This window comes from Chiloscyllium plagiosum, chromosome 34 (assembly GCF_004010195.1).
Source record: "Chiloscyllium plagiosum isolate BGI_BamShark_2017 chromosome 34, ASM401019v2, whole genome shotgun sequence".
NCBI lineage: Eukaryota > Metazoa > Chordata > Chondrichthyes > Orectolobiformes > Hemiscylliidae > Chiloscyllium > Chiloscyllium plagiosum.
In genome coordinates this window covers 31,762,345-31,778,469 of record NC_057743.1, presented here as the reverse complement: position 1 = coordinate 31,778,469, position 16,125 = coordinate 31,762,345, and the positions used below count along the sequence as shown (strand labels likewise).

The following is a 16,125-nucleotide window of genomic DNA, read 5'->3' as shown; positions in this document are numbered from 1 at the left end:
AAGGAGTAATTGAGCCCCCATGACTCAATGTCAGGGTGAGAGGAAACATGTGTCTCTTCTAATCATTATTCATTCAATCCTTCCGGATAGTGCACAGGAAACTTAAACATCAGATGAAAATGTTTAAGTAGTCTTCTGTTGTTCACTGTCTGGGCCTACTGTGGAATAATAACAAAATTAATGAAATTGGAAACAGGAAAATTTGGGGATGGGCACTACTGGTGTTTATGATAAAGACCAAACTAGCAACTTTAAATACATAAATCTAATAAAGAGTTGAGAATAAACATTTTTATTCAGAGACTGGTTAGAATGTGGAATTTGCTACTGTAAGGAGCAACTGAAGTGAATAGCATAAACATTTTTGTTTTGATATGTTGGTTTGATGTGCTTTTGCTACATTGCATATCCTGTATTGGTGTACCTGGTTTTAATCTGTTGATATGCACTGATTTGGTGTGTTGGTGTGACCTGCTTTCATATAGTGGTGTGTCTTGCTTGGGTGTTTTGGTGTATCTGTATCTCCTAATTTTGTTTATTATTGTATCTTGTTATCTTGTATTCATGTGTTGTACATCCACTTTGGTGTGTTGGTGTAACCTACTTGGTGTGTTGGTGTATCCTGTTTGGTGTGTTGCTGTGTCCAATTTGGTGTCACCTGTTTGGTGTGCCCTGCTTGGTGTATTGATGTGTCCTGTTTGATTTGTGAGTGTGACCTCAATGTGTGGGTATGTCCTCAATGGTGTCTGGATATAAACTATTTGATAAGTTGGTGTATCATGTTTAGACGTGTCAGTGTGCTCTGTCTGGGTGTGTCATTGCACTGTGTTTTAGAGTGTTTGAGTGCTCCATTTTCGTGTATCTAAGTGTTCTGTTTTAGAGTGTTTGTGTGTGCCCTGTCTTGACGTGTTGTTTTGTTCAATTTTGACATGTACCATCATGCATTTTGCAGAGTACCCCTTTGAATCTGTAATTAATAGCAAAAGGCCATTTTTTAATGTGTACCTCATATCTTTACTGTAGGAAGTCATAGAGTAGCTGCTCGATTTTACAAGTGTGTGAACAGCTTTGAAGTATTGGTTATAAACTTGAAAACAAATGATGAAAATATGCAACAGAAAGTTATTTCCTAATTTCCAACTGGTTATCTGAAAACATGTTGCCATGCAACACACACTGAGTAGCAATCACTATATTGATTTTGTGTTGGCTGAGCATTTTGAATATCCTGGCATAGAACTGTGGAAGCTATTTTTTGCCCCGTGCAAATAATAACATGATATAAATAACATTTCTGATGCTATTTTGAGGCATGCGGAATAGCACCTGAACACTGTTATTCATAAAAAAATTCAAGATGTGCCTCTCAGGCATAGCGAATAAGGACAAATTTAGAGGCTGTACATGATTCATTGGAGTTGAAAGTGCTTGGACCACAAAATCTGACTAAGCATTAGCTATTAACATTAAAATTACACTGGTTCTCTATTTGTCTTGAGTTTCATTCAACTCTAAGATTGTTGTATTAATTCTTCAAAACTGTTAAATTGTTCTCTCTTCATGCAAAGATTCTCACCTTAAATATTCATTTGCTTTAAGGTAATTTGATTGAGCTTTGAACACTGTCATCAAATTAAGGCGATCAATCCATCTTGGGCTTCTATACTTTGAGAGTTGGGCAAGCTAGTCCAAGAATTGCACATTCACGCTTTCTTAAGTGACTTTCATTTTAACTGAGAAACCTTAATGAAGGTCCTGATTTAGAGTGCAGGCTAACACCTAGATTGTGACCAGATTGTGAGGTAAATGGAACAGTTATTATACACCACCGACTTTGAGTTTTAATATCTAAAAGATTATAGAATGCAGGAAAGACCAGGTAAATTAGGATGGTCCGTACTTTTGATGATTTCAGGGTGGATGAGTTGGAATGGGATTTAGATTTCATCAGTGTAGGCTGCGGAGAGCAGGAAGAGAGTGGAGGATAATATTAAAGAAAAGTTAGGGAGAGCAAGGACCATTGCTAGATGGATAAGCAAGCTACAGTCTGTTGCCTCAGATGCAACGGCCTCAGTTGATAATCCTCTTGTTTCTTAAATAGGACATTATAGATTAAAATTGACTTCAGTGCTTAATCCAGGTTGACCTTAAGTGGTATATGATGTGAATAGTCTTTTAATCAGATATTCCACCAACTGGCATTGCATGGCAATAATTGAAAAAGAATGATAATTTCTTATTTTATTCTAATATTTCTAATATTAGCTAATATTTTTCTCTCAATCATAAAAAGCAAATTACCTGGTAATTAATTCATTCCGTAGTTGCTGAGATAATGTACACTGCTTAAATTTAATGTTGTACATGCCCACTTAACAAATAACTCAATTTCAAAAATAGTTTGGGACTTCTGCAAATGTGAGAAGTGCCCTATAAGTATGAGTTTTTATTTAAAATCAGACAACCAAACGTCTGTGTGAATAAACTGCAGACTAATTTATAGATGCCTCTGACCCAGTGCAGCCTCATTCAGATGCAAGAGGAAACCTATACAAACATAATAGAAAGAGGAATAGAATGTTACACCAATAGGGTTAAGTAGAACTTGTGTGGTACATGAACCAAGTGCCTGCATGATTTGTTTATTTGTTTCTCAGAAAGGGAATCATTTCTGTTCCTTCTGGCCAATAGATTGGTAAAGTTGAATACTGTATTTATGCTGGCCTCCCCTGGTTCCTAGTGTTGACTGCTGCCAAATTGCACAGTCAGGTTTGGCCATTGATACAACACTGCTGTTAACATAAATAGTCCCCAATTTTCATACACCCTCTGATTTCCTTCAATACACCATGCACTCATCAGCCTTGGCTCTAACATCTGGAATTTCATTCCGAATGACTCTTCCTGTCTTGTATATCTCTCGTTTAGAGCGCTCCTTAGAAAATAATACTTTGACTGAGATTTTGAGTGGGTGTCCTAATATTCCCTTATGTAGCTTGGCGCTAAGTTACGTCATTGAAGCACCTTGGGACATTTTACTGCATTAAAGGTATCATATAAATATAGGTTGTCATTATAAAATGATTAGGGCAAGGGAATGAAAACATAGTTTCTGCCTTGTAACTATTTTTAAGCATTTCCCTGCTGAGTTTAAATCTGGAGTTTTGTCTTAATTTTTTTGCTAATCCAAGTGAAAAATGCCATTGCTTGTAATTGGAATATTCTCTGTTTCAGGCACCCACTGTTCGTACCAAGCAACCCCAGGTCACACATGGTGTTATTTGTCATAGAGTAATGCTCCATTAGATTTCTGTTTGAGACGAGTGGGTTATGAGCTGAGCCAAGTTGAATTTGAGGCAAAAGATTGCAGCTTGCATACCCAGTCTCCGAGCAATGGACCTTGCTAAATGTAACTTTTCCTTCATTCCTCCCAAGCTTCAATTATTTTATCTCCCGATCTCTTTCTGTGTCCTGTGCCATGATCTACTTGGGAAAGCATACTGATACTTGAGCCTTATTGCCACTGGGATTGTCATAAATGTTAAATATTTAATCAATTTACTCAAAATTCCCAGTTTTTGTTGTCTGACAAACTCAGGTTAACTGAAAACAGACCAGGTTTCTGCACTTAGTAAGAAGCTATTATTTATTGCAAATAATTTAATTCCAATCACAGGCACAAAAAATATGAATGATCAACTTATAAACTCTCTGACTTAAACTCTTCCCCTGCCTAAACCCATACATTCACATGCAGACAGATTCAGACAAGCTCAATATCATAGATGTTATGGGTGAAGGAACACCCAGGGGAACACTGTTCAATAACACCAGTCCATCTGATTCAATGAGATAGGAGAAAGTGAAGATTGCAGATGCTGGAGATCAGAGTCTAGAGTGTGGTCCTGGAAAAAAAATCAGCAGGTCAGGCAGTATCTGAGGAGCAGGAGAATCGATGTTTCGGGCATAAGTCCTTCATCAGGAATCAGTGATTCAATAAATTGTCCTTTTGCTTCTTCCAAGTCCTCTAATTTCTGATTTTCTTCATTTCAGGTCCCCTGAGTTCTTTACTGAAATCACAGGGCAGTTGACACATTAATTGTTCAGTGTCAGTATTTAAGTAGAATTCAAGACCATACTCTTATGCGACAGCTCTATGTCAGTTAGCCACACTCCATTAAACGCAGCCCCACTGATTTACTAGCTCCCCAAATTTATACAACTACTTCACACCCAATTTACTCTTAATTAATAAACACATTATTTGTTCCCTCATTCCATAAGCTCTCAGGCAATTTATCAGATCATATGAGATGACAACATCTTACAGTTAATAGTTATAGGCCTCAGTTTATAGGTTGTCTTTGAGAATAGCTAGCTATCTTCCAAATTGTTGTTACTGTTCTGCAAAAAGAGAGACAGGCTGTTCTCTTTTTAGAGTCTGGAGGCTTTCAGTCGCTGTATAGTTCACACACAGGCTGGCCACCTGTCCAGGAGTCAATAAAAGAGTTGTTGTCATGCTGATATCTCCTGGCCCACACAATGTTTCTGATTGAAAAACCAATCAGCAGTCTGTCTGTGGGCAAGACTGCCCTGAGCATGCATCCACAGTGCCGATGAGTCCAGCAATTCTCCCCCACTGCTTGAACAAAGTGACAATGTAAATACAGCTCACAGTGAGTTCCAGTAACTTATTTTAAAACAGCAACTTCTCCTTCAGCAGTCCTTGATTTAAAGCAGTATCGTTTTCCCATTTTTATCCACAATTCAAAACTAATGAAAAATATAAAGATGTGGCCTGTACACCTGTGTCATAAACTGATTAGAATCAATTCCTATTCTAACTCATAAATTCTAAAATCATCAAAATTATGTAATATCCTAATTTCCTCAGTCTTTCTGGTTTTCTACAATCTTTGAGATTTTAAAATTCAAGATTGGAAGTATGTAATTACTGCTTCATTTGCCTTAAATGCTCTTTGCAAACTTGGTGCTATTTTGCATCTAGATCATCTGCATTTAGACTTTCTGGATCAGGTTCATCTAAGTTTCTCTGCTTAAAAGAAATTCTTTGACATGCAACTGTGTAATGCTCAGCCTCGCTTGCCCTTTGAGCTCCCAGTGAGAAAGCCCAGGACTCACTGGTCCCCTCAGCTTTATGACACAATATCATATCAAACCTCGGATAAAATGAAAATCCTTGAGGTGGGGCAGATGTGCCTGATCACTACCCCTAGGAAATATCACCCACTGTGTCAATGTTAGCTTTTTGTATTAATGTGTACCCATCCACTGTACTTCAGGAGATAGCTGAACTATGATGTTAGAAATGCATTATTCCACGGGGTTTGGAGCTGGATGCTTAGTGGGGCAGAGAGTGCATGAAAGTCAAGAGTATGTGAACAGAACTTATAACCTCTGGTGCAGATATTAAGACTCACCTGCTTAAAAATCTGGACATCATGACAATTTCATTCTAGCAGGGCTTAAGTTTTAATACATTACCTGATTTAGCAAAAAGCTAATATAAAATGGCAGTGTGTTTCATATTACAATTTTAATAGGATGTGAGAAATGATGTATTGAATAAGCTTGCTTGCCTCAAAACCTGAGATGAATTGTGACTGTGACTATTTTACTCTTAATCTGTCAAAGTCACATGGAGGGTTTGCCATAATAGCTGCTGAATCAATTTGTGCACCCATCAAATCTCAAACATTGGAGTGGATGGTAGTGGCCTGAATATCGCCCAAGTGATGCCTGTGATAATTCATTGTTGGAAGTGCTCCTTCATCTCCAGCCAACTTTTACTGCTGTATGCTTGATCCTGAAGTAAACATTTTTCAGGGGATGTGACACAGGGAGGTTGATCATTGTACTGCTTTCCTGTAACCAGCAGGAAAGGCAGCATAAATAATCAGGTTTAGATCAGCACCCAGAAATAAAAAGGACATGAAACTTGGTCATTTATAATGGTATACAGACTAAAAGAAGCTAGTTTGTTTTCGAGTCAGTGATGCTTTAATTGATCACGTCTGTTATAACATCCTTTTGCTCCAATATTGATCTCTACAATCTAAATATAAGGAAAATAAAAATCAGTGACTCCTACTGTGGATTTGGTGTTCCTTCTTTATAATACGCATGGACTTGCACTTCAGAATTTGCCACTCCCCTAGCTAAACTGTTCCAGTTCAGTTACAACACTGGCATCTACCTAACAATGTGGAAAATTGGCCAGATATGTCCTGTACACAAAAGGCAACTCAAATTCAAGCCAGCCAATTATTGCCCCACCAACCTACTCTTGATCATCAGGAAACTGATGGAAGGTGTCATCAACAGTGCTATCAAGCAGCACCTGCTCAGCAACAACCTGCAAACTCTACAGCTCCAGACAGTTGCCCAAGGTGGGAATCAAACTCAGGCCCCTAGTGTTGTGAGGCAATAGTGCTAACCACTGAGCCACCGTGCCGCTCCCAATTAATGTTGAATTCAAATTCCGCCATCTGCCATGGTGAGATTTGAACCCAAGTCCTCAAGACATTACATAGACTTTACTCTGGATTAATACTCCAGTGATAGTAACTCACCTTCTGATTCCCGAAAGCCTGACTACCATCAACAAGGGACAGTGAGGAGTGTAATGGAATACTCCCAATTTGTCCAGATGGGTGCAGCTCCAACAACACTCAGAGTGCTTGACAACATCCAGGGCAAAACAGCCTGCTTGATTGGCACCACATCCACAAGCATCTACTCCCTCCCCCACAAAGGCTCAGTAACAGCAGTGTGTACTATCTCCGAAATGCACTGTAGAAATTCATCAAAGAATCTTTGACAGCACCTTCCAAACCCATGACTAAATCCTTCTTGAAGGACAAGGGCAGCAGATACATGGGAACCACCACCTGCCAGTCCCCTCCAAGTTACTCACTATCCTGACTTGGAAATATATCATCATTTCTTCACTGTTACTGGATCAAAATCCTGGAATTCCTTCCATAATGGCATTGTGGGTGAACGTACAGCACATGGACTCAATGGATCAAGAAGGCAGCTCACCACCATCTTCACAATGGCAGCTAATGCCAAGCAATAAATACTGGCCAGCCAGTGACACTCACGTTCCATGAGTGAATAAAAAACAGCGCATATCATTGTGGACACACTTTGTATTTATATTTGGTCAAAAATGCTTCATATTGTTTTGGAGGATAATTGAGGGAGAATGAATATCAGCAGACACCTGGAAGCTGTGGATTTGTAGCCCAACATGAATTAACACCTTTCTGATAGATGCAGGAGAAATAGATTTGAATTAATTATCTCGGTGCAGCCACTGAAGATAATACAAGTGACATAAACAATTTGGCATCCATATTAATAAAACCTTGTTACACAATTAGGAGAAGTTACTTGCTATATTTTTTCTTTCATTTAAACGCAGGTGCCATGAGAAAAATAGATCAAATGTTTTATTTTTAATCTTGAGTGCAGCTGATTCCTCTGAAGTCTGTGCCCCATCTGCTGCAGATTTTAAACAGTCCATTGCTCCTTTTCACTTGCCTTTATAGTTCAAAACCATGAAAATATGTAAAAGAGAATTCACTACAAAGCAAGCCCTTCTTATTTTATTAAGTTCCACTCACGGAAGCTGAGACCTTTCTACTACAAGTCTGTGGCAAATATATTTAGGTAAAAGCATCTTCCATAATTTAACACTCTGACTTTGTGTTCTATTTCACACTGAATTGAGTTCCAAATTCAATTCTGTCCGTGGTAAGGTTGCTATATCTATTTGCCCCATTACAGGACCATTATTTCACCTCTACTGCCACTGAATATTTTATCCATGTTCTTCTTTCTTTCAAATTTGCCTTCTCCAACACCAGCTTCATGCTTTCTTTAGTTCACTCGTGGGAATCGCTGGTTAGCCAGCATTTATTGCCCACCCCAATTGCCTTTGAACCAAGTAGCTTGCTCGGCCATTTCAGAGGGTAGTTGAGAGTCACCTACATTGCTGGAGGTCTGGAGTCACATGTAGGCCAGACCACGTGAGAATGGCATATTTTCATCAGTCGACAATGGTTTCAGGGTCATCGGTAGATTCTTAATTCCAGATTATTGTTGAATCAAATTCTACCATTTGTCAAGGCAGGATTTGAACCCAAGTTCTCAGAACATTATCTGAGCTTCTAGATTAATAGTCCAGCGATAATACCACTGGGCCATCACCTCTATCTTATTATAAACTGCACATGTATTAATCTGTTCTACACTAAATCTCACTCACAGACCATACTGGTCTTCTCAACCTCCAGCTCAAGAACATTGAATCCAAACTCCCCATGCTAATTTAGCAAGCTCTCTCTAGCCTTCCTTCATCTTTCCTCTACTAACTCCCCATCCTACATCACAACACATTCCCCCATTCTTCTGATCATGCATTCTGATGTGTACCTTCCTTCTATTTCATTATCAGTGCTGAGCTCTACCCAACTCTTTGGTAAAACATCTCTGCCTTACTAATTCTGTTCCCACTTTTAAAATCCCCCTCAAATCTGCTTCATTAGACATGCTATTTGTCATCTCTCTGCCATAGAAAATCTTCAGTTAGCACTGCTGCCTCACAGCACCAGAGACCCAGGTTCGATTCCAGCCTCGGGCGACTGTCTGTGTGGAGTTTGCACATTCTCCCCGTGTCTGTGTGGATTTCCCCTGGGTGCTCTGGTTTCCTCCCACAGTCCAAAGATGTGCAGATCAGCTGAATTGGCCATGCTAAATTGCCCATTAGTCAGAGGGATATGGGTCTGGGTGGATTGCTCTTCAGAGGGTCGGTGTGGACTTGTGGGGCAAAAGGGCCTGTTTCCACACTGAAGGGAATCTAATCTAATCTGATCTGGCCTACATGTAAATCCAGACATACAACGATGTGGTTGACGCTTAACTGCCCTCTGGGAAATTAGAGCAATAACTGTTCCATGTACTGATGTCCACATCCTATGAACACCTTTTTAAATATATATTTTATTGGTATAGAATTGCTTGTGTTGATTTATTTTGTGCCAACTGGGCATATTCCTAGTTAATGCTGGAAGGATTGGCTGACAATTTATTTGCTTAAAAATGTGTTGCTGGAAAAGCACAGCAGGTCAGGCAGCATCAAAGGAGCAGGAGAATTGATGTTTCGGGCATAAGCCCTTCTGCCCGAAATGCCGATGATTCCTGAAGAAGGGCTTATGCCCCAAACATCGATTCTCCTGCTCCTTTAATGCTGCCTGACCTGCTGCACTTTTCCAGCAACACATTTTTAAGCTCTGATCTCCAGCATCTGCAGTCCTCACTTTCTCCTGACAATTCTTTTGTCTCTGTTTCATATAACTGTCCTACAACACTTCAAATCTGTTTAATACTTGAAAAATTAAAGATTAAAAGGTTAATCAGTGATAATGATTTAATTTCATGATTATTTTGTGTGATTAATAATTGTTGGTTAAACAACAGCTACGTAATTTCCCTTTCATTTCACTGGGGAGGAAGAGATGGAGACACTCAGCTGCAAAACAACAGACAGATTATACAAATGTACCGTGGAAACTCAGTTTTACTCCAGCATGTTTTTGACTTGATTTTTCATTCTGGGTTTGCATTTAAGCATTTGGTAAGGATTTGAGTTTCAGATAGAATCAGAGCTGTTTTCTTTCTCAGATAAGGCACTATGTCACCTGTGTCCGATTAATCATGTTGAAAGGATCCCTGCTTTCATGAAATAGGGTTTTGGAGAACCGTATTTTTATGGTTTGTTACAAATACAAAGCATGTGTCAAACCGCTCTGTTATCTATCTTTGTGTGTTGGGAATATAAATGGACTTCAGGAAGATTTCCTCTATTGATAGTTGTAAATAAACCAGGACTCTCCCTGAGCGATGTATGGTGTCATTATACTTAATGATTAGAGAGTGATTATTCTCCACCCTGCTGCCACGAACACTGTTCAAACTCATGTGCAAAGACGCCGCCATAGCAATAATGGCAATTAATTTTTTTTCTTCCTAAAGCAAAACAGTTTGTCAAAAACTTTGTCATACATATATGTTGCTTTTATATGTTGCTATCTTATCCCATGCTATGAAAAATGAAAACATGACATCAAGCCATATGTCACTTTTGACTTTATTTCTCCCAACTTCCATCCACTCTTTGGTATGAATCATACTGAATTCAAATCCAGTATTATATTATTGATAAATCAAATTTCACAAAGCAATAAAAGTACTTGTGAAGAAAATCTTTCAAAATTGAGCCAATATTCTACAGAAGGTGGAAGAATAAGTGAGGAAAATGGATCATACAGAGATTTAAAAACCTCTTAAGGGTTTGGAATTGGCAACTAGTTGTTAATGAATTATCATGGATATCAGAAAAAGGTGTAAATTAGAAACATTTTTCTTTCAAGGAGGGTTATTAGTACTCAATGCTTCAGAACAAGTGATTATGGAGATAGACTGTAGCATAGTTTAAAAGAAAACTTGAGAAGTATTTGAAAAGAATGTAAAATCATGTCGGTAAATAGGATTACAACATATCACTTTGGTGGTGAACTAACATCAGCATAGCACAATAATCTGATTGTCCTCTGCCTAAGCTATAGTTTCTATAACTCTGACCAACTGACATGTAATATTTATATGATTCAATCCATATTTTTAGATGGTTCTGTGATGTGATGATTGTTGCATAAGTATATAATCTCTCAAACATTTGAGCAGATGCATTGCCACAATGCTAGATATTTATCTAGTCAGCTTGTTCAGTGATGTTAATGCACACCTCTGGGACAGGTGGGACTTGAACCCAGCCTTCTGGCCCAGAGGTAGGGATAATACTACAGTGCCACACATGAGCCATTACTGTCACAATGCTACTTGAAGGTGTTTGAAAAACGTGACAGCTGCACATAATTAATTTCTGGGAACTTGCTCCTTGTTAATTAGGCATCTGCTTATTTTGTCCGTAGCACCTCAAGCATGAGATGTTTGGAATAATTAGCTTTTCATATCTGAATTTGTATAATGCAGCAAACATATCAGAATTCAAAATGCTCCAAAAATACAAGAAAAAATCTTGGATTAAAAGTTTCAAAATAATTTTGCAGTTCTCTTGAAACATTGCATTTTTGTGTGTAAGCAGTAGTATAAAGCATGCTGCATAGAACTTAAAAATAAATAGGAGAGAAACATTCAATAGAAATTGATTCGAAAAATATACTACCGTTAGCAGGGAAAAATATGCAGTTCATAAGACAGAGATCAATATAAATGGATGCTGAGCCAAAGCATATTAGGAGGGGTGACTAAAAGACTAGTGAACAAAAAAGGATTTAAGTGGGGAGTTAATTACTGAGCAATGCTGTAAATAACTGGTGGTGTGGACCGAAGAGTGGAGTGAATGCATCTTTGAAACGGACACTGTCGAGAATTGCTGTAGAGAAATTTGAGAAATGTGGTCATATGCACATAATTTAAGTGGCTTTGATTTGGGCTGTTTCATTACTGTAGCAGAAACTGCAATTCTTACTGAAGAAATTCTGATGTGGAGCTGTGGAAAAAATTGGCATGGATTTGGGAGGAAGTAACATCATTTGGACAGGAAAGAGAGATTGAAGATGGGCTGGCAGCTACAAGGCCAGATGGGTCAAAAGTGAAAGAAACTGGTGATGACAGAAGATTTGAAAGGAGTAGAAAGGGACCAAATAAGGGGAACAGTTCACAATGTCAGACAGAATACGCCTAGAGAAAGACAGTTAGGTGGTCAGCAGTTCAGTGAGTGAATGGAGAGGGACATTGTCTTGGAAACAATATTAGCTTAGAGAGAACATGGGTTAGGAAAGAAGTGAGAGAAATTATAAATAGGGATGACCTGGGGAGATTGGACTTTAGAAGTATGGAGATCTTTGGGATGAGAGAGAACAGGAGACACAGTTGAATGGATAGTATCACTTTTAGTGACAAAGAAGTTCTTAAACTCCTTGAACTTGTTGAATGTAAAAGGAAGAGTGATTAGGGGATGGTTTGTAATGAAGAGAGAAATCTCAGGGCACAGCAGACATTTATCTTTTGTAAACAAAGGCAGTATTAGAACCAGTAGTATGCAGGAAGTTAATAAGAGAGAACAGTGGGACAATTAGAATTGCTGCTAATAAGGAGGAAGGGATAAGTTCTTCAATGGGCTGTTTGAAGAATGCAGAGAGAGCAGCAGCAGAGGATAGCTGTAGGTTTAAGCAAAAGAGATCCAAGCCAGAAGGTGGGCAAGTAATATTAGTTTGGAGTGTGCAGTGAGAGTGGAGAAATAACAGATGGATTGCCTGATTGAATGCCAGAATTTTCAACATTGCTGATATAATTCTAAATCAAAAACGGCTCAAGTGGTCCTTTGCTATGCTAGTTGTTTAAGTATTAGGCAGGCACTAGCGTTAGTTGTGTAACTGATCACTCAGTGGATATCACTAATAACGTTTAATAGTTCTTTCTGTCTCTATACCAATTGATTCTATGATTGCATGGTTAAGAGTCTTTTGACCTTGACACCAATGACACCTCCAGTATTCTCAGTAACAAAGGCATGAGTGAGTGATGTTGGTGGAATGACACTCAAAATTCATTCCATTATGCTTGCAAAAATGTGTCAAGTGCAGTACATGTTGACTGGCATTGAGATAAAATTGCAGCACAGAAGGATGTGTATCTCTTTTTTTAGTGAAGTGTCTAAAGCAATAAATTAGAGTGTTTACTGACACATTCAATACATCATTAAAGTGCATTTTACAATTCATTTGCAATGCCACTGCCATTCTTATGGTTAGAGGTTCTCTGTGATTATGTTACTCGTTAAAGTTTACTTCTCCAATGAGCAGATACATGCACTGCATAGAATAGCACTAAACCCCTCTTCATCCAACCATATCAGCATATCTTTCCATTCCTTTCTCCCTATTGGGCTTATCCAGCTTCCTTGTAAATGTACCTCTGCCATTCGCCTCAACTTTTCCTTCAGTAGCAAGTTGCACGTTTTTGAATTTAATCTTCCCTGATACAGTGTGTGCCTGTGGTTTCATTCTTGTTAACTTTTTTTTTGCACTTTCTCCAGTGTCTCTGAATTTGTTTTATAGTATGGAATTAAGAACCATGCATCATGCTCTTCAGTATAGTCTGAAGTTTTTTACAAATTTAACATAATCTGTCAGCTTTACAATTCTGTTCCTCCAGAAATGTGCTTTGTTTGTTTTTCCTGAGGCTTTATAAACTAGCATTCCTATTTCTAATGGCTTGTGGATCTATACCCACTAAATCCCATTGTGCCTCTACCCCAATTAAACTCTTACTTTCCAGGCAGAATGTGGCTTCCTAATTCTTCCTATCAAAACCAACCAAGATTATGCCTTCTGATCATTACCCAGTGACTTCTGCTGGAAAGTGAATATGAAGCAGTGAGCAAAAGAAGTCCTGCCACACATTGTTAAAGTTATCCAGCGAGATAGAGTGGATTCAAGCTTGGATTTCTTTGGTTTGACCAATGTGAACTTAGAGATGGCCGGCTGTAGGGTTTACCAGTGGCAGTGTGTCTTTATGGGTGGTGCAGCAGCCATTTCTCTACATCTACAATCCTAGTCATGGTTGCTCATGGAATCAGCCTGACAAGTAACTGTCCAAACTCATTTCTTCCATTCTGAATCATATAACTGTCAACAGGCGTCATGATGAGGCCTGACATTTCACATGAGTGCTGATCAATAACGAATGTGCGGATGTATACTAGTTTCAGACTAAGGAGCTGTCAACTCAATTAAAGAACAAGATTGTGGGTCAAGTCATACGTGGGATTACCAAACTGCAACTATAATTAAACAAAAGTTGACACAGGGAAGTTCAGTTGCTTGAAATTACAGGCAGAACAGAACAGAGTCTTTTAAGAAATTGAATTAGTATTAAAGATAAATATTCAATGCAACATTTTATTTTCTTTGAAGGAGCGTTTTGATAGCTAGAAAATTGAAATTGTGGCAAAAGCAGCAAAATGCAATAATGCCTCAATTAATCATGTCTGCTGTCAAATCAAAGTTGTTAATGAGTAGACCTCCAATGGCATAATTTAGAGTATGTCATGATTGCTTTGTTTGGAGGATACATGCTGTTCTGTATGCTGAAAGAAATTCCATTCATGGCTTAAAACTTTTCTAGTATCCATCCTAACAAAAAGTGGTAGACTTGGTTTGACATCTCGAGCCAAAGACAGCAGCTGTAACAATTCCAGAATTCATTTGATGCTGCCCTGAAATTTCAGCTTGGATGATACACCTTAAAGTTGGGCTTGAATGCAAAACCTTCTGGCTCAAGGGTCAGAGTTCCCTTCAAAAACGCCAAGGTGACACTTTGTCTAAGTAACAGTATTGAATGAACCTTGAGGTATGATCATCTGATTTTTACCCATGTGCAGCTCTCCTATGGCATTGCTCATAGTAAATAGAGCAAGGTGCTGCTTTGTAAGAGCATTGCATTATACAGTATAATGGTGCTGCTTGACACTGTTTCTTATCCCAAGGCAGTTTTCAGTAAATGTGTTGTGTTATTAGGCTCATCATCAATGTCAAAAGATGCTGATAATGCATATTAAGTTTCTTAATTAGAGAGGAACAAGGATGCATCTTGATTCTAGAAGATTCTCACTGACTCCACATTGTGTTAAATCAGGTTGTACAATGTCCCACAGATCAAACCTACACCTGACCTATCCCCCATGCCTGACTGAAACACTGAATGATCCAATACCACCATTTGTTTCTTTGTTAACAGATTGAAACAGAAGATGAAAAGAGACGGTTCGAAGAAGGAAGAAACAGATACTTACTCACCAAAGCCAAAAGGATGGCTCAAATGCAGAAGAGTCAATGATGCACAAACCATCTATAGCCCAAGGCAGCTAATGAGAAGTATTTGACATTCAGCACTGTATTACTTGAAAATTATTTGAGTCTTAAATGTTAACCAAAGCACTATTGTGTACTATTTAAAACCTAGATTGTATTCTATTTGACAAATCTATGCATTCCATTGAGATGTTATACTATTGAAAATATATCATTATAGAAATAAATGCTGCTAGGCCTTGGCTTATGAGAAGACTTGGTATTTATTTTCTTTTTATATTCTGAGAGTTTTCCACTCCCCTCTCAGATGGTGAGTTTTGGCTGGGAAGTGGGAGCCTGTGTGATCTGTGCACTGGAATTGATCCCTTGGGCAGAACATGTGAAAATGAGGCCTAAACAATAGGAGAACTTCACCTCATTTCGTTGGACCACTGAGTAACAGGCATTTGTTGCACTGTGTCAAACAATGTGTTGCTAAAAGGGGGACAAATGTTGAACTTCTGCAACATCAGAAGCTACCCTTGGGTCGGTCCTGAGAGGAGGGATTGGTGGCTGATAATAATCTCTGACCATAGGATCCGAATTAAGGCAGTTTTGAAAACAGTTCTGGTCTCTATGACTCAGTTATGCATAGATATATCTACTGAGTCATCATAAGGACTGAAAACTGATTATGGCCAAAGAGTGTATTGATGGCCTTGAGATAACACATTCTACTTTGTGTGAAGATGTACTGATGCAGGGAACAGGTAGCCAATTAATCTCAAGAAATGTACCTCAACAACTTCAGTATCCTGAGCTTAGAGAATAGGCCTCCATTGCAATCTAGGTGAAAGTGAGGATTGCAGATGCTGGAGGTCGGAGTTGAGAGTGTGGTGCTGGAAAAGCACAGCAGGTCAGGCAGCAGCAGAGCAGCAGGAGAATCAACATTTCGGGCAAGAGCCCTTCATCAGGAATGAGGCTTGTGAGCCAAAGGGGTAGAGAGATAAATGGGAAGGGGTGGGTCTGGAGGGAAGGTAGCTGAGTGTGCGTTAGGTAAATGAAGGTGTGGGTAATGGTGATAGGTCTGATGATGTGATGTATCCAGAGGTTGGTGGGGTGGAAGGTGAGGTCCAAGCGGTTTCTGGTATCCATCAATGGTGACCGACTCAACACAGACGTCTTCTACAAACCCACCGACTGCCGCAGCTACCTGGAC

The 16,125-nt window shown here is 38.9% G+C and overlaps 1 protein-coding gene across 4 annotated transcripts in view; it reads left to right on the top strand.

Annotated features, from left to right (window-relative positions):
• acot7 (acyl-CoA thioesterase 7) overlaps positions 1–15,174 on the top strand; it is a 273,093-nt gene extending 257,919 nt beyond the window's left edge. For all 4 annotated transcript variants that reach the window (XM_043676080.1, XM_043676081.1, XM_043676083.1 and 1 more), the window contains one exon: positions 14,854–15,174. In XM_043676080.1, coding sequence (XP_043532015.1) covers positions 14,854–14,952 — 99 coding nt within the window. In that variant the 3' untranslated portion in view covers positions 14,953–15,174. The remainder of the gene's footprint in view (positions 1–14,853) is intronic.
• The last annotated feature ends 951 nt before the right edge of the window (positions 15,175–16,125 follow it).